Genomic DNA, 26,572 nt, shown 5'->3' on the forward strand with positions numbered 1-26,572 from the left:
AACGCTGAAGTGGCACTGGTCCCGCGGGAAAGGGATCCTTTCATTTGACTCCGCATGAGAGCCACATTTGGAGCGGGGCGCAGCGGCCGGAGCAGCGCCGCGGCGGCGGGGGAAGCGGCTCTACGCTGCCAGACCCAGCCGCCGCCTGCCCGCAGCTGCCCACAAAGGAAATGTGAAGCCGGAGTTGGCGATTTCGGAGCGCTCCGGCCATCGGCTCCCTCTTCGGCGGCTTTGACTTTCGTTTAGCGCTGGCCTGCCTTTCCGGCTTGTCGTCTTCGCTGCATCTCCGGCTCTGGGGACCACATCGTTTTGCACTTCGTCAAACGAGTAACGCGGTCTTTCCTTTCTAAGAGACAAAAAAAAAAAAAAAAAAAAAAAAAAAGCTTCAGCCTGCTTAGTCCTATGATTTCTTGCGTGGACACTCTATTTTTATTAATTTTTTTTTACTGTTATTATTTTTGGACGGGGAAGGATTGAATAGAAGAAATCCCTCTGTGAAGGGAAGCCAGTGATTTGCTCCCTGTCGAGGAGAAGATCCGATTCCAGCTGCAGACCGCGGTTTGTGTAGGTCTTTCAGTCTCGGTTTCGAAGCGATAGCTATTGCAAGGGTCAGAGCACAACTGCCTTCTCCCGATCAGCTTGCCTGTTGTGGTTGTGGCTCAGAGATCGCCTTCCCCCTCCTCGCACCATTTCTGTCGGTGTTGTTTATTTTTTGTGTGGTTGGTTTGCCTTTTTTTCCCTCCCTTTTTCATTTTTTCCTCTCTTCCCCTCCTTTTTTTTTTTTTTTTTTTTTTTTTTTTTTTTTGATTTGATTTGGGTGAACTCCCTCCCTCCCCTCCTTAAACGAAAATACTAACTCTGCAGCCGAAATCCATGCCCGCTGCAATTCGGAGGAATCGGGTCTAATATGCCAGTGTCATCTTCGCCTTGCAGTAGTCGCGATGAAGGAAAAATCCAAGAACGCTGCAAAAACTAGACGGGAAAAAGAAAATGGAGAATTCTACGAACTGGCCAAACTCCTGCCCCTGCCCTCGGCCATCACTTCCCAGCTGGACAAGGCGTCCATCATCCGCCTCACCACCAGCTACCTGAAAATGAGAGCCGTCTTCCCCGAAGGTAACCACCCCGCGCCCCCCAACCCACCCCGGGGGGCGGCCGGGATCCCGCCACCCTCTCGGAGCTTGGGGAGAAACATCCAGACCCCCAACCTCGCACCTGTACCCCGGGCCCGGCGGAAAGCTTCTCCCTCCCCCTTCCCCCCAAACGGGGCACACTTTGGGGGCTGCTTTCGCCGAGCACCCGTGGGGGTGGGCAGCGCGCCCCTTTTCGTGCCGCCGCCAAACTGATGGGCGAAGAGAAGTGTGGCGCTGTCGGTGGGTGAATAAAGCCCTTGGGATGTGTTCTGGGCCCCTCGGATACGGATTGGGCCGGGGGGGGGGTAGAAGGAATTAGCAAATTCCGGAGGGGAAGGTCTGCTCTCTGTCGCGGTTTCTAAGGAGCTTTATTAAAAGGGTGCGAATTGTTAAAAAAAAAAAAAAAAAAAAAAAAAGTGGGGGTAAGTAAATAAAAAAATAAATAAATAACCTTAACCCCAAGAAAAACTTGCGCGATGACAAAAGGAGCGCTGTAATTTCGGGGTCCCCCCCCCACCTCTGCGGCTTTCGCGGGGAAACCTGCGTCTGAATAGCCTGGATTTAGGAAGAAAGAAAAGTGGCGTTTTTTTTTTCCTGAATATGTCCCCGCTTTTCCAAGGAACAAATCGAGCCTGGGAGCAGGTTTATACCCACAGCTCGGGTTTACTTTATGGGTCGCTCTTCCCTCAACAGAGCGGGCGTGCGCGCTTCTGCGCACTCCGCTTACTCTGAACTACGTTTACATGCACGGGGCGGATTTCCTGGTCTTTCATCGTCTTAATTACGGATGGAAATACATTTAAAAATAAAGCTTGGAGGGCAGGGCGGGGAGGCGCGGATGACGGTCTGCGGCAACCGGCTCCTTCGACCCCGAGCTCCGCGTTTACTGTCGGGAGGATGGAGGGCCGGGGGTGCTGGGCACGGTCCCGAAGTTGCCCCGAGGTTGCGGCAACGTTGTCCAGCTATAAAATTGGCTTCCAGCTCTGTCTAGACTGGAGGAGGGGAGAGAGAGAGGGCTGCGCTTTAAAAAACCCCGCTGGATGGCTCCTTCCCCCCCCCCCCTTATTTCCAGAGCGCTCTGACACGTAGTTTCGGCGAAGTTTGAGACCCTCAGCAAGGTGTCTGGGCCAGGATGGTCCCAGCGCTTCGTCAAGGCTTGTAAATGGGTTGAGACAGGACTCCTTCTGCTCCCCCTGGCCAGGGGTCTCCCAAAGATGCACATTTTGGACAAGAGCTCTGGGATCTCCCCCCCGCGGAGGCGCCCGACCAAGCTCAGGGAAGTGAGAATGAAAGGAGATTTATTTTGTAGATCCTCTCTTTTCCCCTCTCCAAAGTGAAAGCCCTGGAAGGCATAATTTCGTGCTCCGATATCATACATTTTGCAGTGTGGTTTTGCTCTGACCTTCAGATTCATGAGTTAGAGTCCAGGAGACAGCAACCTACAGCCTTCCCCGCTATCCCTCCTGTAAGGTCGTCTTCTGTTGTGTTTTAATTTTTTGCCAAGACATTTATTACTATAGAACAAAAATATACTGTGGGACTTCTTCGTCTTCTTTCTTGACTGTCTTTTTATTTGTTTATTTATTTCTAAAAAATGAACAAATGAAAGAAAGGGACGCAAGAATAAAACGCGTTTAGAAAGCACCCCTCTTTCCACCAGGTTATGGCAAGCTGGTTAAATTGTGAACCTATCCCCTATCCGCCGCAGTTACCAAAACTGACTTTAAAACTGTATATTTCTAGATAATTAAACCGGACGGGAATGCGCTCATTAATAAATGACTCCAAAGGTAATGCTGCCTACACCAAATAACCAGAATAAAACGATTCCGTGGGAGATCTGAGACCTGTCCCTTATTCTAAGATCAGACAACAGAAATGGGAAGAAGCATACAGTTTTCTGTCGCTATTTAAAGGCAGACGCTGAACGCCTATTTTAAGAACATCCAGGCAGACTGCATCTATTTCAGCTAAGAAGTTTATTAATTGCTTTCGAAAAAGCAAGCAAGCAAAGCCGGCGCCCCCACGCCGGCGGCTCCACGAAGCCGCGTGGTTATTGCCGCGAAGGTGCTGCTACGAGAGGAGCGGCGCTAGGCGCTGCCGTGCGGCCCGGCCCGCCGGTCCCGGCGGCGGCGGCGGGGTCGCCCCGGCCTCGGCCGCGCCGTCGAGGGCAATTCCCGCAGGAAAATCCCGGCGTTTGTAGTTGAGCCCGGCTCCTCGTGAAGGATGGCTGCTATTGAATAACGCGGGGGCACCGGGCGCTCCGGGGAGGGGGCGGGCGCGGGCGGCGGCGGGGTGGTGGTGGTGGTGCAGGAAACAATACAGGAGACACAAAGGAAATACTCCAGGTTACAGGGCAATCTGATCCTTACATAATACACCGCTAAGTAATTCTTTTAGCAGAATCCCAAACAGAAAAGCTACCGGACTTTAGAAAGTGTTTATGTACGAGTTTATATATTTGGAGAGCAGAGGTGGGAATTGTTCCCGAATATTTCCAGATCTTATTACAGTTTAATTCACCCCTGTGCCTGGAAACTGGGAACTGCTACAAAGTGAATGCAGAAATAACTCTGAAAAAGCAGCTTGAGATGTCAAAAGACGGTGTGTGTGTGTGGGGGGGGGGGATTGCGCCCGGGCTTGCCGGCGGGATGGAGGGGAGGGAGGGCGCATTTATACGATGAACCGTACGGCTTTCCGTGGCAAAAGTTATCACGTATTTCGGGATTTCCCTGCAAAACAACGTGCCAGGTAATCCGTGCTGTGAGGGGGCGTCGGAGACGTTTCCATCGGCAGGAGTCGCCCGGCAGCCCGCGGCTGTCACGGCCGTGCCGAGACCTGCTGCCCGTCTCCGTCAGCGGCACCTTCCCGGTTGCAGCCACCCCCGCAAACTCCCACCGCGCTTAGCCGACGTACAAAACGCTCACTTTGTATGAGCAGCTCTTTTTGGCCTCGCTCCAGCCCAGCGAGTGAAAAATGTGCATTATTTACTGGTCGGGCATGAGTTACTTTTTGAGTCTATCGCATTTGTGGGTTTACAGGACGTACGGCGTGCGTTTGGCAATGTCTGGGTAGCCCTTTCTCTGAACGCAAGGTTTTATTCGTTTCGTTTCCACCTTTCAAATGATCTGCTGGTGGATTAAACGATAAAATCGTCGGCTTTAAAACAAGCTTAGACGAATGTCAGCCTGATCCACCCAGCGCGTTTACGTTTGATAGGCGCTTGCGACTGCAAATCCAGTTTTCAATTTCGAAGGGCAGAAAGCCGCGGAAGGGGCTCTTAAGTGTTCATTTCTTAGTCTGCGTTGGAAAAGTCTTAAAAAAATGTTTGACGACGCTGTGAAGCTGTACCTGGGGAGCTGTAACGGGCAGGGCAGGGCAGAGCAGACTGCCGCACACGGGTGCAGAGCAGCCGCTGCTCGTTTTTGAAGCTTCTTTTTGAGTAGCTTGCAAAATAAATATACTGTGTCCTTCAGAAAATTAGGGCTCGTTTCAGGACACATCAAAGGATTTTTTTAAGTTTATCTATTGTTATGAGTAAACCCCTTTATAGGGTTACAAGCCCATGTTTCGACACTTTCAATTAGGAAACCGAAATAAGGGCAAATAGCGCAGCGCCGGGACTAATGATATCGTTTGCATTTGCCACCGCCTGGAGAAAGGGATCCCAGGGTGGCTCTGCGGTCCGTTCAACTTTCCACCCCCGGGGAAGGGCATGTCATCAGAAAGACCACTTTGACGGATCCCTGGGAGTTTAGGAGCCTTCCCCAAACTGCGAAGGGGGAGACGGCGGTAAGAAGGCGCGCCTTTTCGTTCGTTTGGCTATTCGGAGCACATTTCCCACTGCGTGACCAAATACTTCCTTTAGCGAAGGGAAAGTGTCCTTACCGTACGCACCAGAAAAAAAAAAATCCCCCCCCCCAAAAAAAAACCACTCAAAAAAAAAAAAAAAAAAAAAAAGGAAAAAAAGGAAAAAAAAGCGTGCCAGCGCAGGGTGCAGCGCTGCAGCCGGTTTGCGGAGCACCTGCCCTCGTTTGCCGCCTTGCTGGCCACACGGAGCTAACGCGGGTGGGTGCGCAGCGGCAAGCGGCGCTGGCGGGAAAGCGCTCTTCTCCCGTCGTTTCCCGACCGGTGCCGCCTGCAGGCACTCAGTCATCCGGGAGAGCTTCGGGCCCAGCGTTTTACAAGGGGGCTGCGGAGCGGCGCGTTGCGCTCCGCCGGAGCTTAGCACAGCGCTGCCCGCTTGGGTGCTAGCGTCTTTTCCCTTCCGCAACGGGGTCGAGCTGCGCTCGCCCTGCAGCGGCCTTTGCCTGGACGGTGCGAGGACGCAGGAATCAGAACGCGGCGCTTGATTTCGCGACTGCAAATAGGATTTTTCCCTATGAGCAGCAGCAGGAATAGGCGGCCCGGGCTCACGGGCGCTGCGCTGCGCACCCATTGCACGCGTGTGCGCGCACGTAACGCACCGCCGGGAGCCAGCGGCGCGCAGAGGCGCATCCCCGCTGGGGGAAGCTGATGCACGTCTTTCTTGCGTGGAGGAATTAAAAAAAAAAGGAAAGAGAAAATAAAATCCGAGGCCAGATTCCCGCTCCCGAAACCCCCTACAACCCCCACCCCAACAAAAATCCTTTGGCCATGCGGGGCTCAAAGGACGCCCGAAGTGAGGGGAAGGGGGGGGCGTGTTGCGGGCTCGGTGCCGGCAAGTTGGTGCCGAGAGAGCGGCCTGCGGTGGGCGAGGGGCAGCGGTCGGGGCAAGCGACTGCCGCGGGGGGGCGGAGGGCGGGTCGGGCTCCTTCCGTGCCCCGCTTCCCGGTCTAACGAGCGCCTTGGTTCCCTTGCAGGTCTGGGCGACGCCTGGGGACAGCCGAGCAGGATAGGGCCCCTGGATAACGTGGCCAAGGAGCTCGGATCCCATTTGCTTCAGGTAGTGGACGCCTTCCTTCTCCCCTACGCGCTGCTCAGCGGAAATGTTTTGTTTCGGTGTGATTCACCTACCCACCTCTCCTCCTCTCTATCCCTCCCGCGGGTTGCTTAGAGGACCCTCTTCCTTTCAACCCGGAGCCTCAAACCGCCCGGGAGAAGGAAAAGTCGAGACACCAATCGCTTCAGCTTTTCTTTTCCTCCCCCCCCCCCCCCCGCCCGCGTCTTTTTTGACGTTAGCCGAAAGAACAGCTCGCTGTGGTCCTAATCTGGTCTTAACGTGCACGCAGAGTATCGCCCAGCCAAAAAGGTGGTAACTAAAGGCAGCAGAGCGGCTCGGGATGGCCATTTGGTCTTGCAGGCAGCGCCCCGGTGGATTGCGGCGGGGCGGACTGGGCTTACAGTCCAGGGCTGCTACAGTCCGGCGTGTTTCAGGACGTGGGAGGTCGCAGTTCCCCATCCATAGTTCAGTACGGGGGAACCTTTAGAGGAGCACCCGGCTCCTGAGGCAGGAGGTGAACAGCCGGATTAGGTCTATTTACGCTAGCACCTGAAAATACAGTTGCTGGGAATCCCGTTGATCTGCTCTGAAATTCTTCTGAATTCTCCCTGTGTAGCTCGTAGGGGAATTTAGGAAGTCGTAGTTGGGGCGTGTGTTGCAGCCAGAGGAAAAAAAAATGCATTTAGCTCTGTAGTTTATATGTGAACTTAATACAGTAAGGATTTTTCTCCCCCGATTTTAAAGACCTAGTAAACCGTAATCATTTAACGGTCGCTTTTATTGTAAAAGGTTAATTTCTGGTCATAGAACTGAGGCGCTTTTAACTGTTCACTCGAGTGGGGATAAAAACTCAACAGACACTCTGTTCGGGGTTTGTGACTGCTCCCTCACCTCCCCCCGCTCCCCCGACGTTTGCCTCCACCAGGCGGTAGCGTTGTTCGGGGTGCGCCCCGGCCGTTGGCCGCGCCCTCGCGCGCCCTCCCCCCCCACCTCGCCTCGCGCCCCGGCCGTTGGCCGCGCCCTCCCCCCCCCACCTCGCCTCGCGCCCCGGCCGTTGGCCGCGCGCCCTCCCCCCCCACCGCCGCCTCGCGCCCGGCCGTTGCCCGCGCCGCGCGCCCCTCGCCTCGCGCCCCGGCCGTTGGCCCCGGCGGCAGCCCTTGGCCGGGCCTTTGCGTTTGCTTTGAAAACGATGCGCCGCGGAGGCGTGAGTGACAGCCCCATGACGACCAGAGCTGGGAGTGCTTCAGGGGCTGTATTTAGTGAATAATCAAACGTACAATTTTCCCGCTTCCTGGCGCACTAGTATCGGCGGGAGAGCAGTGTGTAGCTCCTCAGGTAGTTGCCAGTCTCCTCAGGCTCTAGCCAGCTAAATGCTGCAAGGGAGGTCAATAGCTGCAAAGGAAGAATGACACCAGCGGCAGAGCTGGGGAAGCTGTGTAAAACCACTTGAGATTAGAAGTGGCATGCTTGTTTGATACAGCACCCCTGCAAAGTATCATCCGTCCTCCTTTAATAAAAAGAGCACACTTCTGGTGGAAGGATTTGAAGCTTGCCCTATAGATTGAATAAAATAAACGGATATTAATAAAATTAAAAAGATCTCTCGTGGATGGATTTCAACCTATGAAGTACACACTTTGAATTTTGTTTTAAGTAGTCGGTGTCAGATCAGCTGTTTCAGAAATTATTGGTCTACCTTGATATAACTATGTAGTTGTATCATAAAAATCATTGTTACACTTGCTTCTTCCTGTTAGCTGTTAGTAACTGAAGCTGCAAACTTAAGTAATACTATATGCTAGTCACCTATAATACTTTACAGTTCAGTTATTTCTGGAACTAGGAATGCTTAACATTTTAATAAAACACTACATTTAATGTAAACCTTTTTAAGGCTTCTTAAACTGAAACTTTACATACAGAATTTCAGCTTCATTTTTTTTTAATAGAGATTAGTTAGAGACCTCTAAGCTAGACAGTAATGGAAGAATTAACCCAATTTAATTATGATACTGGGAAGGGCAATTGCAAGATTGCAAGATGTTTTGAAGCGGACTTACACTTAAGGATGCAATAATTTATTTCCCATTTTAATACTGCTACAAAAGTTAATTTATGCTCAAAAAAAAAAAGTAAAGGCAAAAAGTAATCTGGTTTCAATTACATGCAGCAGAATCATTAGTAGGCCAGAGAATAATTTGAAATATATATTTTTTTTTTACTGGGGCAGCACTGTAAGAGCATGAAGCATACAGAATTTTATTGCATCTCTCCTAGTTCAGTAACTTAAAATATGAATTAAAGTAGACATTTGTTTTTTCTATGTACTTTAAAAATTGCTTTTTCATTCCAAATATTTTTTTCTGGTGATTGTTATATGTATATGTACTGATCAAGGGTTCCCAAAGTGATTAGAGATATTGGATACTTAAATTTTTGGATCAGAAAATCAGGTGGTGTTACAAGAATGCCGAAACTTGGAGCACTGAAGAAAGAAGGTACCCCAAATTGGCAGTTTGTGTGTACAAATTGTAGCCAGTTTTGGCCGATTTGAACCATTTGAACCAAACAACATGCTTGTTTTTCTTCTATGAAAGATTCACGATAAAAATAAAACTTCTATTTTTACTCACACAACTAATATTCAGGTCAATATTATCAAGAATAAGAATTTGCAAGACTAGCTCTTGAGTCTGTGTTACATACTACCATTAGTTTAGAGTCACAAACTACAGGAATATAGCTTTATGAGTCTAAATCTCTCTCTTCAAGTGTGATAAATTTTCTCCTGCTGGTTTATTTTACTTTCCTTTATCCTCTATAAGTTCACATAGTTACATAGCGACAGTCCTCTGCTCACAAATGCATCAATAAAAATACAGTCAAAGAAATTTAAAACATTGCTTACAGTATCGTTAAATATATTGCAAATAGCGGTAAGCTGTGTCTGCCAATTACACCATAAAAAACGGCTTGCGTAGTACTAGATTTTCCGCTAAAAGTACCACATAGCTCAGGATTTGTGCTAAGCACTAAAATAACCAGAATCAACAGGAGAATGTTAACTTAAAGTGAAGCAGTAAAGCTAGCATCTGTAAGGGAAATGAATTGGATTTCACAATGTGTGTGTGTGTCATAGTGTTTGTAGGAACAGTATCAGATAAAATTTCCTTTTTAAAATACTGTATTTGCTGCTCTTGAAGTGGAATAACAGCCTTCTTCCAAAAGTCTTAAAATCAGTATAAAAGGTTTAAACAATGTTTTCTTCTACCTTACATATTTTTCTTTTACAGACTTTGGATGGCTTTGTTTTTGTGGTAGCATCAGATGGCAAAATAATGTACATCTCAGAAACAGCGTCTGTACATCTTGGTTTATCCCAGGTATGAGTGATAAATTTTATCCATCTGTTAAATACTGATAGTAGATTTGGAAGTTATGTGAGTATCTTGCCATATATACAAAGTCATTGGCATTTAGGGATATTTGAAGCTTTGACTTCGTTCTCTGACAAATGGCCTTACTTAAATATTCAGGTTTCTTTTACTTCAGCCACATCATGACCATCTTTACATCTTTTCTTGTTCATTGTATTTTACTCCTCATTACGTTTAAGAAGGGTAATAAATAATTCGATATTGCAAATTGCAGATACATTCTGAGCTTGAAATTCAAACCCATTGCCTGTGTGTAATGCTATACATTTGAAATAAAGTTTAGAATTCAAGTCTATATGTTTTAGATGGTGTAAGATATTGAGACTTGCTATGAAAGAGAGAGGAAATCTGATGTGGAACATGAGTTTTATGGTAAATGTGTTTTTGGAAAAAAAGAAAAGGGGGGCAGATTTATGAGTGTTCACATGGAATTCAGGGTAATTTTTCCTGAGTTTTTCCAGCTCAGTGGTCTTTTCAGTAAAGCATTTTATATGGTTGTGATAGAACTCATAAAACTCAGTTTACTACTGTTCTGCACAAGAAGTATAAGGGGGTTTTATTGTTTTTTTTCTTGGAAGGACATTTCTAATTTTTTGCCTTCTTAGGATAGGCACAAGGGCAAAAAGACGTGAATTTATTGCAGAGTAAAAGTTTCTACACCTTTGTTTGGAAATGTATTACACAAATTCATCTGTAACACCCGACCTAAAACTTGCTGAAGTCCAACAGAAAAACTCCTAATTAATTTCACTGGGCCCTGGACAATACTTGCAAGGAACAGAACAGTTTCTTCAGAACCAGTTGCAACTCAGGTACTTCTCAGAATTAAATAAAGATGAATTAAGAATAAATAGCCAAGAGAAGAAGAAGGAGAAGATGAAGGTGAGAGAGGGCAAGATGCTCTGTTTCAGGCAATGCTGAAGAAGTCTGTGCAATGTGTGCTGTGACTATTCCCATAAACAGAAGAGGCTGACTTGTGGAGACTGCACTTCAATAAGTGCACTTCAACTTAGCTAGTATCTAGTTTTTTGAATAGAAAGTTGTAAAGCTTATTGGATGTGTTTTTGTAATAGTAGTGTTAGAATTAGTAGTTAGAAGAAAAGCAGAACTCTAAATAGCTAGGGAAAAAACGTGTATCATCTTATAAACCCCTTTCTGAGTGCAAAGGCAGCTTATGTTCCCTGTTTTTTAATCTCTTTTTGAAAAAGTAATTTTGAGCATCAGTGTTCTGTGTGGATACCTTTTTTTTGTGCCAACTTAAAAAAATGTGTCCAGGGAAGATTCTTAGTTTAAGCAAGTTCTTCAGTTGAGTCTGCTACAGTATAATATTAGTTTCATAAGATTTAATGCATGTTTAAGCAACTTTAAATATGATCTTACTTTAGAATAAACTTTCTTAGACTATAGCCATTTTGTCTATGGTGAATCAACAGCCTCATTAAAGGTTTTCCTTCTTCTAACTTTTTGAAAAAACCTACCATGATCATAACTGCTTAAATAGATTCATTTAAGCAGTATGATTATTCCAAAGCAGTCAGTGTTTCCACCTGTCCTTGCTGAAGTAGTTTCATACTCCCATATTGCTTGCAATCTGATAAGCAGTAATTGATCTTACAGATTTTGTCCAGAAATTGTTTTTCTTTTGAAGGAATAACGAATCTTCAGTTCTTGTAGGTCTCAGTGTTATCCAGTCGTCCAGTGAAATTAAATAACTGTGAGATCAGTAGGACAATAAATAGACTATGCCACATTAAAGGAGTGGGGAATGAAAGCATCATATAGGCTTTAGCTGTTCTTAATTTACATGCTGTTATGGCCTTTTGCATAGACTGAATTCCCTGTACATTGCTCAGGTAAATCTTTATAAGCTTTTACTCTTAAGAGTTTTGCTCAGAAAAAATGCAGGATTTGGTCATATTGTTTGTTGAAGTAAGTTTAATAAGCAAAATCACAAATACTTCACCATAGCAAAGATTTGTAAAGGAATGAGATAATCCCTTGAACTTCTCAGAAAGTTGTAGATCAGGGAGGACAGAAAGATGTGAAATGTAAGGACATGTTTTAGATATATAAAGCACTAAGTACTTCAGCAGTTTCACAGCACACAGGTTTTTATTTATGAATACGATAAAACAGCTAAACAAAGTGGTAATTTTTCCCGTTCTTTGCTCTTATTGTTTTATCATCTAATCTGCTCCTACAGTTTCTTAATGTTTTGTTTTCCAAGGGACAACTTTGTTTTAAATAATACTAAGATTAATACTAGGATATGCTTACATAGTGGGATATTAATATTAGGATATTCCTGTAAGCTTCCTAGGGCTCTAAATGAGTTCTTTTTCCTACTACTCTGGAAATCACTGGGAGTTTTGCCACTGACATGAACAAGAATGAGACTGGTCTCTAGAAGCAAATTCTACGAGTCTCCCTCACCCAGTCATAATCCCACACTATATTTTCAACAAGAGCTCTTACAGAGCTCCAGCCAATACAAGCTGAGACCAGAGTGATGATGATTGTAGAAAATCTTTTAGTATGCACATAGAAAGGCCTTTTTATTAATAATTTTGACAATTAGCTAGTCTATACATCAATTTCCAGTTAAAGTGCAATTTGTTTAAAAAGATATATTTAAGCTAAATAAAAAGTCCATTTAAAATATTTACAAGATATTCTTGGAGACCCACTACAGTAGTCTGTCTTCTAGTTGATCTTGAATTTAATATCAGCAGAAAGAACATAGAGCTTCTGAATAACATTTCAGCAGCCAACACGGTTAAGTTAGTTAACAAATGTTAAAAAAAATAATAAGGATATGTTCTTAAGTAAGTCCTATTTTTACTGCTAGTTCACTCTTTTTTGACAGTGCAGGCAGAAGTATCAAAACAGTATTTCTGAAAAAGCTTTCATTTGTGGGTCTATCAATTTATGGGTTTGGATTTTGATCATCTCTTCACCTCTTCCTCTGTACTGTCTTAATAAATATTAAAGGTTAGGACCCCCTCCTCCATCTAATTTTAATCAGCCTCAGACCAGCCTTGAACTGGCTTGTACCTGCTCAGTTAGAACCAATTTCTTGCCTCATTTTTCTGTGGATAACAAATAGGTTCAAGTTCCCCAAATATTTTTTTCCACTCAAAGTCCAGTGACAGAATGAAGAACAAAATTCTCATAGGAAACAATGGTGAAAGATACATATCTTTTTAGCTTTGAATGTCTGGACCTTATTCCAGCCATTTTCTGGGTCCACGAGGGAGCCAAGCTTATCTTTGAATTTTGATAAATCACGAAGTATTTAACCACAAACATCTGAACTTTTCAAGAGTTTATTTTACTTTCATCAAATAAGTATATGAAAGGCAAAATATGTAATTATTTGCTCTAGAATCCGTCTACTTAGTCCTCTGTGTTTATTATGAATCATTTCTTGGCAGGAAGAAATTGTGCAGCTGAGTTAAACATAAAAAAGCTCTTAGTAGGAAACAGCAATATTTAGTAGTAAGCAGGTATTTACAGATATTAAAAAGCAGCATCAAGGAAGTTGGTTTAATAAGCCTGAGGTGTAAGATTTTAGAAAGTTTATGAATTGAACCATGTAATTTATTTTTCTAAGTGTTCAGTGTTTCACTGTAGACTTTAAAATAGCAAACATATACTATGCCTAGCAGGAGGCTGTGGTCAGTTTTGAATTTATGTATACATATTTTGGTTATTTGACTCTTTAGCCCCTGTCTTCTTGCTGAGAGCTTTCTGTTTCCACTCGCATTTTTACAATCAATTTTGGTTTCAGTGTTGTATATTCACCCCCTGCTGAATTTGCTGGGGGTGCAAATGCATGCATCAGAGTAGAAAGTGTTTCTGTGTTCCTGTGTTTCTCAATATTACATATTGAGAAAAAATCGTCATTATTTTTGCAAAGCATTTTAGTATTGAATTTTAGATACAAGCCTTGGGATGCAAATCACCTTTATGATAAAACTGTGACCTTGAGTCTGGTCCTGTGAATCGTCTGAACAAACATGTACATCTACGAGTAGTCCTTTTGGAATAAGTAGTTTTGGAAAAGCAAGAGATACCATGAATTACCATTTGTAAGAGTAGATGCATATTAATGTGGTTATGATTATAAACAGACTAGCAGACATGCAATAAGATCTTTTGGATTACTACAGTTGATATTGCTAGTCAGGCTAGTTGGTGTTGTTTTTGTAAGAAAGTCTTTATATTGAAGGGAGAGATGGTTTGAACATAGCTATCCATGAATAATATTTTGTAAGCGGTATTCTTTGATGCAAATTGCTTTAATTTCAGAGGCAAAACATGCTCTTCAGCACTATGACTTCTAGCCAAAATCAGAACAGTAAGAACAGAGACATATGCGATATTCCATAGATTTCAAACATTGACGCCAGCTGAGTATTTCTCTAAATGACAGTTATTTTTCTTGTCCTGGTTTACTAAATGTATAAGGCAGTGAAATACCTATCACTATAAGAATTGCTACAGTTTTTGAGAAAAAAAACACAGTTTTACCAGTCTATAGATGATTATGATATTTACAGAGATAGCTATGGACACTTCTTTTTTTCATGTAATTAAAAACAAACAAACACTGAGAAGAAGCATGACTCACAGAGAGAGTATTCTCCTCCCTCCCCTGTCACTAAAGCTTGAATTTAGAGTGTTACTATAACAGGTTCCCACCTGTTAATAATCCTGAAAAGGAATAGTCAGTCCTTTTTAAGGAGAACTCTTAGAGAAAATTGAAATCTTAGAGAAAATAGATGAATCAACATACGTAAGTCTTTCTCTCTCTTTCTTTCGTTCATTTGTTCTTTCTCTTTCTTTTTTCTTTATTCTTTTTCTTTGTTTTTCTTTCATTTTCCCTTCTCTTTCTTTCTTTCCTTTCCTGCTTTCTTTTTCATTTTTCATTCTTTTTCTTTTTTTCTCTCTACCTATTTTTCTCTTTTATGTTGTGAAATTTTACTTAATAAATCAGCAGATATCTGGTTAGAATATCAGACGTTTTTGTTCTCTCAGGAAGGGGATGTTGGAAAGAAATAGTGGGGAATAGATGGCTAGAAATCGTTAGTTTGCATGGTCCTGGGAAGAGACATTTCATGAATAATGCAGAAAATGGAACTATGAGAAACATTTTTGGAAAAAGATTGCTTTGTGGGTAGACAACTTCATTTATTCCAAAGAAAAGGCAACTCACACATCTTAGCAAATCAGTTGGATTGGTCCAGAAGAATAGATTAAATTACTTCACCTCTCAGCTGTCTCTGATCTTGGGGGCCCAAGGCACATCAGGCCACAGTGAACAATTGGGTAGCCTGACACTAATTTAAAACACAGGCTCAAAGTATTGGTTCACTCCTTACATCAATTACTCCATCTATCTGAGACTTTTGTTGGTGAGTTTTATCCGTAGCAAACGGAGTTAGCAAAAAGGACATACGATGCACTCCATTCTTTTTTTTTCCTTTTTTTTTTTTTTTTGTATAACAGTTATTGTGGGTACAACAGCGTGAAAGGCAGAAGTATGTTCCTACATGAGCAAAGTTTAAATGAGAAAAGGGAAAACATAGTTATTTAAGACAGATCTTGTCTTTTTTTTTACTGTGCATGCTTACGTGAAGCTGCAAAGGCTCAATCCAGTGCCTATGAAAATATGGAAGTCTATCTTTTGAATGCAGTAGCTACTGCAGTAGCTATTGTTCTGAGCCCTACGTACCACTCCAGATTGAGTATGGTGGATGGCCTTTGAAAAGACACCAAAGAAATGTGTAAGTCTAATGATTTGGCTCATTTGGCTCAAGATGGCTCAACTGCAGGCTGAATGCAAGGTGATTGTTTTGGGGAGCTTGTAAAAATATTTTTTAGGGTATCTGTCTCTCTCAGAGATGTTAACTCTGCTCACAGAGATTTTATGGTATTTTGTGGCAATCTAACATTTCTACAGCTGCTCTAGTTTATCACTTCATTTGCTAGCTCTCTCTTCTAGCAGCTCTTCTGTGTCCACAAAAGCCCCTATGAGTTACTGCTAAAGAAGGAATTAGTTCAGTTTAATTTGGAACACAGTTTTGATACACTAAAGATAATTTAAAATGGTGTATGGTTACACAGATGCAGTAGGTGCAGGTCACTGAGCAAAGCTTTGGGGACAGGAAGAAGGAAAAGCTAGCTGCAGTGCTTCACGTGTTACGTATCTCTTCACAGGTGGAGCTTACTGGTAATAGCATTTATGAATATATACATCCTTCTGACCACGATGAGATGACAGCTGTTCTTACTGCTCACCAGCCTCTTCATCCTCACCTCTTACAAGGTACTTCTGTGATCAAACTACCATTGTAAAACTACAAAAAGTAACAACACTTGACTGAAATGTGACAAGTTCATATTTATCTGATGTGAAGCTATGTACGCAAATGGAGGAGAAGTGTGAACTTGAATCCTGTGACAGAGGATTTTGGCTTGTAGCAGTAAAGAAAGTAAGGTATCCTCAATTAAACAATGCTTTTCATCCCATGGAGTCCTTGCAGTTTTAAACTGTTTTTAGATTTTACCACATGATCATTTCATCTCTCTTGTTTTGTCATCACAGCTGATGCAGAATGTTGTGACAGCCTAGCTGTGCACAGCGGTAACTATGCAGTCTTAGGGAAAAAAAAAGAATACATTAGGCAATTTGGAAATAGGAGGACACTTTTAATGTTATAAAAACAAATGTTAAACTTGGAGTTTGAACGAAAAGCCAGAACCAATACCCTCCACTGTAGGAGGAGCAAAAATGTGTTTTCTGCATGACCTACATTTAGAAGCTCTCTTTTAAAAGATGATCTCTCTGGGAAAACAGTGTCCTCCTACCTTGATAGTGGCTCACTGATCCACCACGCCTCTCCACAAATCCTGTTCATGTGCTGCAGATGATTCACCATGCTTACCCTTGCAGCATAGTGCCAAGCTGGGTGGAGTATAGGGAAGACTCTTACTGATGATTTGAACACCTGCATCTGACTGGAGTGTTTAGTCCACTAAGACTGTGCTTAGACATTACGCATGATACACAAAGGATTATGCCAATTCTTAAGTTGACACTTCAGTATTGTAACTGCTATACAGCTGTCAAAGATATGCTTCTCTTCACACCATCTTCTTCAGTAGCTTTGGCTTCCTAGTGGCAGTTCTTTGAACTTCAAAATATTAAAAGATTTTGGCTCCCTCATGTCATGTTCGACATACTTTCATGTACATTCCATAATTGCTTATCAGTAGTATCTCACATCATGCCAGTTTTTGACTGTCCTTTTTAAGACACATCTAAAAGCATGAGGTGGTTTGGGTTTACACATTAGTTCTATTTAGGACTGGATTTTTTTTTTCTTTTTTTAATTTCTGGTGCCTGGGCTATTTCTGCACTTGATGATCTCACCATAGTTCTGTCTACTGTGACTCCATCAGCACAGAATTATGTACCCTCTGAATGCAGAGAAGTTTAGTGTGCCTGGGAGCATCCATACTGCTGTGAGGTGGTATTAAAGAACTGTCTTTGCTTTCCTCTCTTTTCCTCCTCCACAGATTCTTTTTTGTACCCCTTGGTGACCTGAGAAACAAACCCTTCCTTTCCTTGTACTCTTCTGTTGTTAGTTGCCACTTGACTGTTTCATAGTTTATTCATTCCTCTTTTCTCTCAGGATTTTTTTGGGGGATTTAATGATTGAAAAATTTTTTCCTTTTTCCTACCTTACTGATAAGCAGAGGGGATGCCTCTGGTATAAATCCATGACTTTGCATGCAGTTTTGCTGGTATTCAGGGTTGGTACATTCGGTGTCTTGCCAATGGCACTAGCCTCATGGTTTTTCTTTCCATTTTTTATTGTAATATATTTTTATTTGCAAATTGGAAAATTGCTGTTAATTTAAAATCATGGGCAACTGACAAAATTTCTGTGTCAAATGCAAATAAGCTTGCCATTCATATCATTTATTAAATATTCTGGCTCTGGCTTACTAGAAGCAGAGAGATAGCACACTAGTACTGTGGTTCTAGAAGTTATTTTTGTTTAGAACACAGTATTGCCTGTTTCTTGCTTACATTTGTCTGTCTCTGGATGGTTATTGTGTCTGTTTAATGTTCGTATTCTGAAAGAATTGGATCCCTCTCATTTTAGCTGCTTGTGTTCAAATTCTTCATTTCCTTTACAAATTGTCTTCATGTTCAGCATAGATACTGTTTGGTATTATTAGTATTGAGCTGTAGTGCAAAGGTAGAAGAAAATGTATTTTGAAATGGCTGGTGATCCATTTGTATATATTTTGTTTTGTATTAAATTTTGTGAGGCAGAGGAAATGGATAGGCTGTGTTCCTGTTTGTATAGTGATCTTTTTTTTTTTTTTTTCCAAATCTTACTTTTATGTGTCTCTTCCCTACACAAGGCATGGAACTAGAGCATTAAAATATGCAGGATCCTTACCTAAATCTTCTTAAAATGAAGGATTGATCAAATACTTTTTTATGGTATTTGACTTCCCTGTTCAAGTTGTATGCTTCTTCAATGGATGCATTTAATCTTGAGGTATAACCTGAAGTACCTGGCCCAGAGAAATCAAAGCAAATTTCCTGGTTGTCTTTAGTGAAGCCCTGAAACTTTTTAATGAATGATACGAAAGAAGCAACCTATCTCTAGAGCTTAGTAGGTATTCTGAATCACGGAATCACAGAATGGGGTTGAGCTCAGAAGGGACCTCTGGAGATCATCTAGTCCAGCCTCCCTGCTCAAGCAGGGTCACCTGGAGCAGGTTAGACAGGGTTGTGTCCTGGCGGGTTTTGAATATCTCCAAGAATGGAGATTCCATCAGCTCTCTGGACAACCTGTTCCAGTGCTCTGTCACCCTCATAGTAAAGAAGTTTCTCTTCATGTTCAGGTGGAACTTCCTGTGTTTCAGTTTGTGCCCGTTGCCTCTTGTTCTGTCACATGACACTTCTGAAAATAGTTCAGCCCCATCCTCTTGACCCTCCCTTCAGATACTTACACACATTGATAAGATTCCCCCTCAATCTTCTCATCTCCAGGCTAAACAGGCCCAGCTCTTGCGGCCATTCCTCAGGGCAGCTGCTCCAGAATATTGGAATAAAGCATAGAGTTCTACACATAACTTAGTGCAGAGGGGAGCTGAGTGAAAGTGTATTTATATTCTAATAAAAGGGAAAAAAAAGGTCTTCTAAAATCTTTTTTTGTCATTTTAGTTTGGTTTTATTTCTTTTGATCTCTTAAAACGTATCTGATTCATCATGTCACTGGGTCAAATAAAAACTTCCCTTTATAACTTAATTACATTATAGATCTCTCCAGTTTGTGATATTACCCTGAAATACCTCAACAGTAAAACCAATATTGCACTTCAGATGCAGATATTCATAACATAGATTTACAGCTTGACTTGCATAACTTTACTTGCTCAAAATGTGTTCTTCAGCTACATCTTCAATACATACATGTATTTTTTAGTTCAGTTGCCATTTCATTGATTGTAGCTTGATAAGCTCTCTTATGACAGAAGTCATGAAGGTACACATACATATCTATACTTTGTGGTATTCTGTTACAAGTCTTGAATAACTCAGAGTACAAGTTATTTTTGAACCTTTACCCTCCAGTTCCCACTCTTGCAAATTTTAATGCTTTTCCTTTATTTATTTACGCATTTTACTTTTATTTTTTCCTCATTGTCCTTTGTTACTCTCTTCAAATCTTCCCCCCTCTCTCTCTCCAGTAGTTCATCAGTTCCTTATAAGCTTTTCTAAAAGACCAAATAGTACATGAGAAAGCTAGAATCTTTGAAGCATTGAGATACAGAACTTCTGTTTGCATGAGTTTTATTTCTCAGAGAAAACAAATTATTGCTCATTGCATAAAATCAGACAAAATATGCATTTCTTTGTGTAATACTCACTATCTCATTATTTTCCTCAAATATCTCAGCTTAGAACACAAAAAAATGTATTAATAAAAAAAGCAGAAGCCTTCTTAAACTACAGTTTTCTGTTTTTTTGGTTTTTTTTTAGATACTCATACTTTCCTAACATTCCTGGTTCAACAAGGCACATCTTCAGACATGAAGTCTAGATACTTTTTTTTTAATAGAAAATGAAGATTCTTGAATAATCATGTTTCCAGAAGCTGTGTCTTTATAGCAAGAGTAATGTAATAAAATTTGGAAAACTGGGAGCTGATAAACTAGCTGTTGTGTCTTCCCTGTTCAGATAAGTCCAATATGATGCTACAGTGAGTTATGGTAAGGGAAGTCCTGGTGCCAAGAAGCTGGAAGGCAGCAACCCTGAGAAGGACAAACAGATCAGTGTGCATTTATGTGGTGATACTGTGGCAAAAAGGTGTAATGGAAAATTCTTATGTATGTAAGGTGGGGAGTAGTGACCAGGAATAGTGAGGAAGAATGATTGCATTCTTTATATACTATTAGTGAAATGGACCCTGAATTATTGTATGTAGTTGTGTTGTTCACTTTTTTAAAAAGCCTGACAAATTGGAGAAAGTACAGAAGGACTGTATTGAAGACTGAAGGACTAGATATGCTTATAATGAGAGGTGAAAACCACCATCTGTTTGGTTTATCAAAAAGATTGGGAAGTGACTTGGTTACTGAGTGTGCACACTTTTAAGAGAAGACAATACTGGGAATTAAAAAACTGTCTGTTTTAGAAGAAGGAAAAAAAACATATCAAGGACCAATGTCTGCAAACTGAAGCCACAAAAACTCAAATTAGAATAATGCATACGTTTATAACGAGGAGTTTGATTAACCACAGGAACAAAATACTGAGGAAAGCAGTGGTTTCTTCCTCTTTTGATGTCTTCAGATCAAGGCTGTATGTCTTTCTGGAAGATGCACTTTAGGCAAACAGAAGTTACTGAGCTCAGCTTGGGAGTAATTGAGTGAAGTTTATGATATGCAATGTACAGGTTAGACCTATGATCTAATGTTCCATTCTGGTTTAAAAATCTATAAGCTATGACTCAGTGAAAAAGCCCCATGATCTGTAGAGGCTTTGGAGAATTTCAACTTTAAAATACAAAGTCTTTAAGCCACCTTCTTTCTTGCATGACCAGCACTGGAAATGTAAAGCAATATGTACTGATCTCTTGCTATGGAGGAAGTCAGCTGTACTCTCTTTCTGATGGTGACTGGGTTGGGGAAAAATAAAGTTCTCTTGTATACACACGTTAAATATAGGGTATGCCTCAGTGAATCAACTCACATGAGTCATTACGCCAACTTTGCAACCAGGGGTGCAGTTGTAATGGAAAAACGCCATTATATTCAAGTGGGATGGGTTAGTAACAAAAATAAAGACTAATTTGGTGTCTTTTCCAAATGATTTGTGATGGCTGTGCTCAGATCTCAGATAACTTTCTTGGCCCTTCACTTCTTTGCAAATATCACTTAGTGTATTTCTGGTTTGCAACATGTGTCTGTGTACTGGCTTAGTCTTGTATCTGCAAAGTCTTACGCCTCAGAGTTTTGTGTTCCTGATACCATCTTCATCTGTTGCAACCCTTATATCAAGATTCCTGGGCCTGTGTCCCAAGATCTGCAGTACTTCAACAGGAACCATTCTGGGAATTGGTTTATGGTATAGTGCTAAGGAACTGATCTCTTAGGTGCAGAGAGGTGGTTTTGATATGTGCCATCTTTTCCTGAGCACCTACAGCTCTGAAAGTGTCTCTCTTCTGTTCTAGTAGTGGAACTAACAAACTGGGTGCACTGTATGAGAGCTTTCTGCTGTGGCAGAAGTATGCAGGCAACAGTGCAGGGAGGTGTGGGTTCCAAGGTGTTGGTTGGATGATGCAATAACAGTAGTTTCTGAATCCTGAAAGGCTGTGAGGTTACATTTATGGCCAACTGGAGGGACTCAGTGCATGCTGCTTATCTCTCCCCCTCAGTACAGGAGACCTAGTCGGTTGTGGTGCCAGGCAAAATTTTGCCTGGCCAGCCATACCTCCAGAAACTAACAGAGACATGTGAGGAGCTTGTCCCTTTGCTTGCATCTGCTGTAGAACTAAACACCTGTCAGGCCAGTAAGTCTGATCTGCTACAGCTCAAAAGCGAGTTTTGGTACAGTATAGTGGTAGTAGCTGCAGGGGAAGGGAGGTGGGGTGGGGAAATGCTAGCAGAAGTTTGTGGAGGAATTTTTACAGGGTGCTTTGTCCAGAGGTGGTAAGCACTGTGAATGTGTCTGAAATAGTGGCTGGCTTTTAGGGACTTAATATTGAGGATTGCACCATTAACTACACTAGCTCCTCTTAGCATACTAATCAGTGGAAGCAACATACTAATGTGATCAGGGATGCACGTACTTAGATGAGTGAAGACTGTATTATCTCCAGACAACGTTGCTGTCAAAAGCATGTCTGTTCAAGGCATTTTTGCAGAAAACTCTTTTTAACAGTTAAAAAAGCATAGACTAGCAGGCCTGTAGCAAGATAGTACCACACACAAAACCATTTGGAGGTTGTTGGGAACTGCTGTAGTTCTGGACTGTATCTATAAGAATAAGAAAGGAAATTTTTGTGTAAAATGCCAGCACAGTGCAAGCTGGGTATCAGTGTTCAGTCCATCCATCATCACTGCTGCTGAGTACAAGCAAACAAGAGAAATAAGAGGATTCGCACTTCAGGTTAACTGAGACAAGCAATTAGGCAATGCTGAGAGGGGTTCCGTATTGTGTGTTGCTGTTCCATGTGTGTGTTTATTTGGAGTTGGCTGATTTGACATTGTATATCTTGTATTGGTTTCATGTGCTTTTTCTGAGACTTCAACCTTTTAAAACTTCTATAGCTTTCCAACTTTTCTGCTGACTTGCACGCCAAGGCATAGTGTATTAAAAGCAGCTTATTAAGAAAACCCAGAATAGACAAAAGTAGAATACTACTGCTATTGTAAACATACCTGTTTTCTAAGAACTGGATAGTTCTTACACGATTAGTTATATATAAGTCTAGTGTAAATAATACAAGGAATGTGGAATACATTGTGTCAGACTTTCTAAATACTGATGCTTAGAGAGCACCATCTCAGTAGAGCTAACATCTTCTCTACACACATCTTGCTTGATATCAAAGGAAGAGAGAAAAAATTTATACATCTGGAAAGAATTTTTGTTACACTAGATTTTTAAGTTTTTTTTCTACTAGTACATACGCAAAAAAGAAAAAATATTGGTAGGAATTTTTATTCTAATTAATTTTAAAATGTGTTGTGGGAGAACAGTTATTGAAGAGTAATTGTTTAGCATGATGATCCTGTTACCACTGTTATAGTATTTTAGACCAGGGAAACCTAGAAAACATCACTGTTTTAGATGTCTGAAAGTGGAAGAGAAGGCATATTGCTGGCATCTCCCTAAAAAAATCTTTTTTCCATTGGTAATTAGCAGTGAAGTATATCAGAGTAGGGTGTCTCAGGAGTGCAACATCTAGACTTTTTACTTCTGCCTAGTACCCTGTTGAGTTTCTTCACTAATGAAATTTCAAAAGTGTCACTTGCAAGAGCAAAAGAGACTTTGGGCTGACTCTAGCAAACTGCTGAATTATAACAGAGAAAACTTACTTTCTGCAGCACTTACAGGATTCTGAATACAATCGGAACACAGAACAAACTGTCCAAATGGGGAGGAAATTTGGGCAGTTCTTGCAAGCTTGGAATTCGAAGGTAGGCTGGCTAACAGAGCTGTTGCTTTCCTACCATAGCAAGAGCATTGCAAGAGCAAATAAAATCAGCCCGGAAACTTTGGCTTTCAACTTAGTACATACACGGGAACCTACTGTCATTTAAGCCTGCAATCTGCATGGGTATCTACAGATGCTGCAGCCATAACAGGGAGAAGAGAAAGTATGTCTAACTACATTTTATTTCTTCTCCCTTTTGACCACACATACCGAGGAAGGACAGGAAAGTGTTGTGGTTTTCATTCATCCATTTGCGGGCAGTTTTTCACTTTGCAGAATAGTTCCATTGATAGTCTCACTTTTACGTGTTCTTTCTGGCACAGCAGTAATGAAAATGGTGATCAATATGCAGCAGACTTGCAGGTCTGATTCCTGTTTTTGCACTAGCCCATCTCCAGGTCTGCTGGAGAAGAGTCCACCAAAGGCATTTGCAAACTCTTTCTCACCATTGCCCTGTTGGTCAATTCTGGATTCTCAGGTTCAAGGTCTTCCTTAAAATTCTGCATACTTTTGCACCAGCCTGTCCTCTGCATGATCTCTATAGTACTTTTACCTTTTTTTTTGTTCTAGAAGTTAGTCATCTACACTCTGAATACAGGGATGAAAGGTGGTGGGCTCTGTGGCATTAGGTGCCTCATGCTTCTTCAAAAAGCTGTAGCCTTGTTATGCTCTCAAAAGAGGATAGTCAGGATGCTCAAATGCTCCTCTGGGACCCAGATGCTTTGCAGATTACACAAGAATAGGAAAAGAACATGTGCAACTTAATAGTATAATAACAACTGAAAGGAAAAAATATGCAGGGTGTTTGAGGGATGGGCATTAAAGTGTTATGCAAACATGAACTTGTGATGTCTTGTGTTTCCACCCTGTAAAACTGTCTGGCAGGGATGTGAAACACAGCTTATCACTCATTCATGCCTTGTCTCCAGAGGAATGCACTAGCTTGAAGTAAGTATGTGCCTCCATACAAGTTGGACTTGAAGGAGGGTAGGAGCAAGTGACAGTGTGCACAATGCTTCAGTCCAAATGTTCTTTGAGGAAGATTTTCATTTGCCACACTATAGTGGAGCTTTGACATTGCACCCATGCTGCCCTGTAGAGTGAGCAGGAATGAAGCTTTGAATTGATGTGGCACATCCTCAGTAGGGTAAAGACCTCTCAGTTTTAATGCTGCTTCATAATCTCTGATAGTGACAGATAAGGCATACATTTTTTAATAGAGTGCCTATTGTAGCACTGTGCAATTTACAGGCTGGTTCATACCAATTTACAAAGTGGTTTTGCAACAAAATGATGCAATTATTTTGTTAATTTCAAAACTTGTGAACTTTCAGAAAGAGATACAAAATAGTAGCTTTTATGTTACAGAAAATAAAGGTGGAAGAGGTGAAGCTGTGGAAAAACTATGATGATCTTTACTTGGTTCACAGTACAAGCAGTAGGCAAACCACAGAATTTTGTGACTGCTTTCTTTCAAAAGAGATGAAAGATGGAGTAGAGAGCAAAAACGAATTTCGTAGTTGCACCCCCCCAGGGATAGATAATTCTGGCTTCCATAAAGCTAATCATAATTTCACAGAAATGCTTGGGGAATCCTCTTTGGCAGTCATGTGCAGTATGAGTGAACAAATAAATGCTCAAAGTCTTTATCCAAAATAGTAAGACTCGTTTTCTGTAGCATGACATTTATCCTGTAAAAAAGAACAAATCTCTAAAATATAAACAGGCTATTTTATTCTTAAGGAGTGCTTGCAGTCAAAATGTATTGCTTGATGTACCAGGCTGGGAGAGAAAGGGGATAACTGAAATGGCATACTTGTACAAATGATATTCATGCTATGAGAAAGTAATCTATCTTTTGTATGTCCAGAAACAACAACGCTTCTCTGTATTCTCAGTCACAGGTTGCTGTGTTTGAGCTCTGTGAGGATGTTAACATATAGATAAGACTATATGGTGGGATTTCAATTAGGCCATTTGCTATCTCTCTAATTTATAGCTCTTACTGAATCTAATAGAGCAGTTCTTCACAGAAAGAGCCTTTGTAAGATGACCAGGTAGTATAGTTGTATATTAGTGGAATAGAAAAAGTTCTCTAAATCTGAGAAGGAAAACATGTCATTTGATAACATTCTGACTGAAAAATAGATTATGATACATTTGAAATTGCTATCTTGGACAAGGATATAAACTCTGTCTTGCAGCACCTCACCCCTGTTAAACTCGATATCAATTATACCTCATTTTCTAATGCCCCCTTAAAAATCTGATAGTAGACGTATTGAAAAAGTCAGAATCTCAGTAACATCAATTTCACCCTTCCAAACAAGAAAAGCAGAAAAGTTGCAGAAATGTGCTGAAAGTATGTAATCACTTTGATCAAAATTAATTTTATTCTTGGATTGGTTTTCATTTCCAAATACTACCAATCATCACTTGGGAAAATGGTGGAAACTGGAATTCCAGGATAAAAACCAAGAGTTTCACAAGCATTCTTAAAAAGATTTCAGTAAAAAGTTTATGGAGCAACAGGGAGAGGACTATCACTTTGAAATGTTAAAATTGATGCAGAGCAAACAAAATCAGAACTATTTTACTGTAAGTAAATCCAAGCTATAACAAATATGGGAAGTGTCTGGAATAGAAAAAAAGAACTGAAGTCACATTCCACATAACTGGATAAAGAAAAGCATTATGCTGAAAATTTGAGGGTAAGCACTCAGAAAGAACCCTAAAGCTCTACTTTTCATTTCTAATTCCTTTTGCAATGTCAATCACTAAAGTTCTGGGAAGTGTTAAAAGCTGTATTAAGATGGTTGGTCTGCTTTTCAGGAAGCTGTCATCAGAGCATTTCAAAAGACTTAGCAGTTCAGAAGTGAGGGCAGAGCTTCCTTTTTAGCTATATCAGCTTTTGAGACTGTTGACTCATCTGAAAAAAATCCTAGATGACTGTACAAACTTTTAAAAATTGTTCAACTTAGTTATGAAAAGAAGGAGCAATTGCCCAATTATTTTTAAAATGCTTGGGAAGAGGAAGTAAATTGCGTACGTATAAAGGGGGAAAATAAATGCTGACATAGAAAGTAAAGATGAAAATGGGAAAAGCAGCCCCATAGTGCAGTACCTTTACTAATAAAGGAAGGCTGCATTAAAACCTTCAGTAGTGATACACAGATATTTGTCAAAGTTGTAGACAGCTAGGGCAAATGCTATAGAAGGTGCAATTAAACAGATATATTTCATCGTATGTGGTGGACTTAGTGGAATAATAGGTATTTGAAAAGAATGCTGAGTAAGAGATACAACAGCAGTGACATGTATCATGAA

At 41.5% G+C, this 26,572-nt stretch overlaps 1 protein-coding gene across 2 annotated transcripts in view; it reads left to right on the forward strand.

Moving 5' to 3' along the window:
• The first annotated feature begins 941 nt into the window (after positions 1 to 941).
• The window catches only part of SIM2 (SIM bHLH transcription factor 2), a 52,732-nt gene continuing 27,101 nt past the window's right edge, over positions 942 to 26,572 (forward strand). For both annotated transcript variants that reach the window (XM_062573601.1, XM_062573592.1), the window contains exons 1-4: positions 942 to 1,116; positions 5,975 to 6,057; positions 9,348 to 9,437; positions 15,714 to 15,822. In XM_062573601.1, coding sequence (XP_062429585.1) covers positions 942 to 1,116; positions 5,975 to 6,057; positions 9,348 to 9,437; positions 15,714 to 15,822 — 457 coding nt within the window. The remainder of the gene's footprint in view (positions 1,117 to 5,974; positions 6,058 to 9,347; positions 9,438 to 15,713; positions 15,823 to 26,572) is intronic.

This window comes from Rhea pennata, chromosome 1 (assembly GCF_028389875.1).
Source record: "Rhea pennata isolate bPtePen1 chromosome 1, bPtePen1.pri, whole genome shotgun sequence".
Classification (NCBI taxonomy): Eukaryota; Metazoa; Chordata; class Aves; order Rheiformes; family Rheidae; genus Rhea; species Rhea pennata.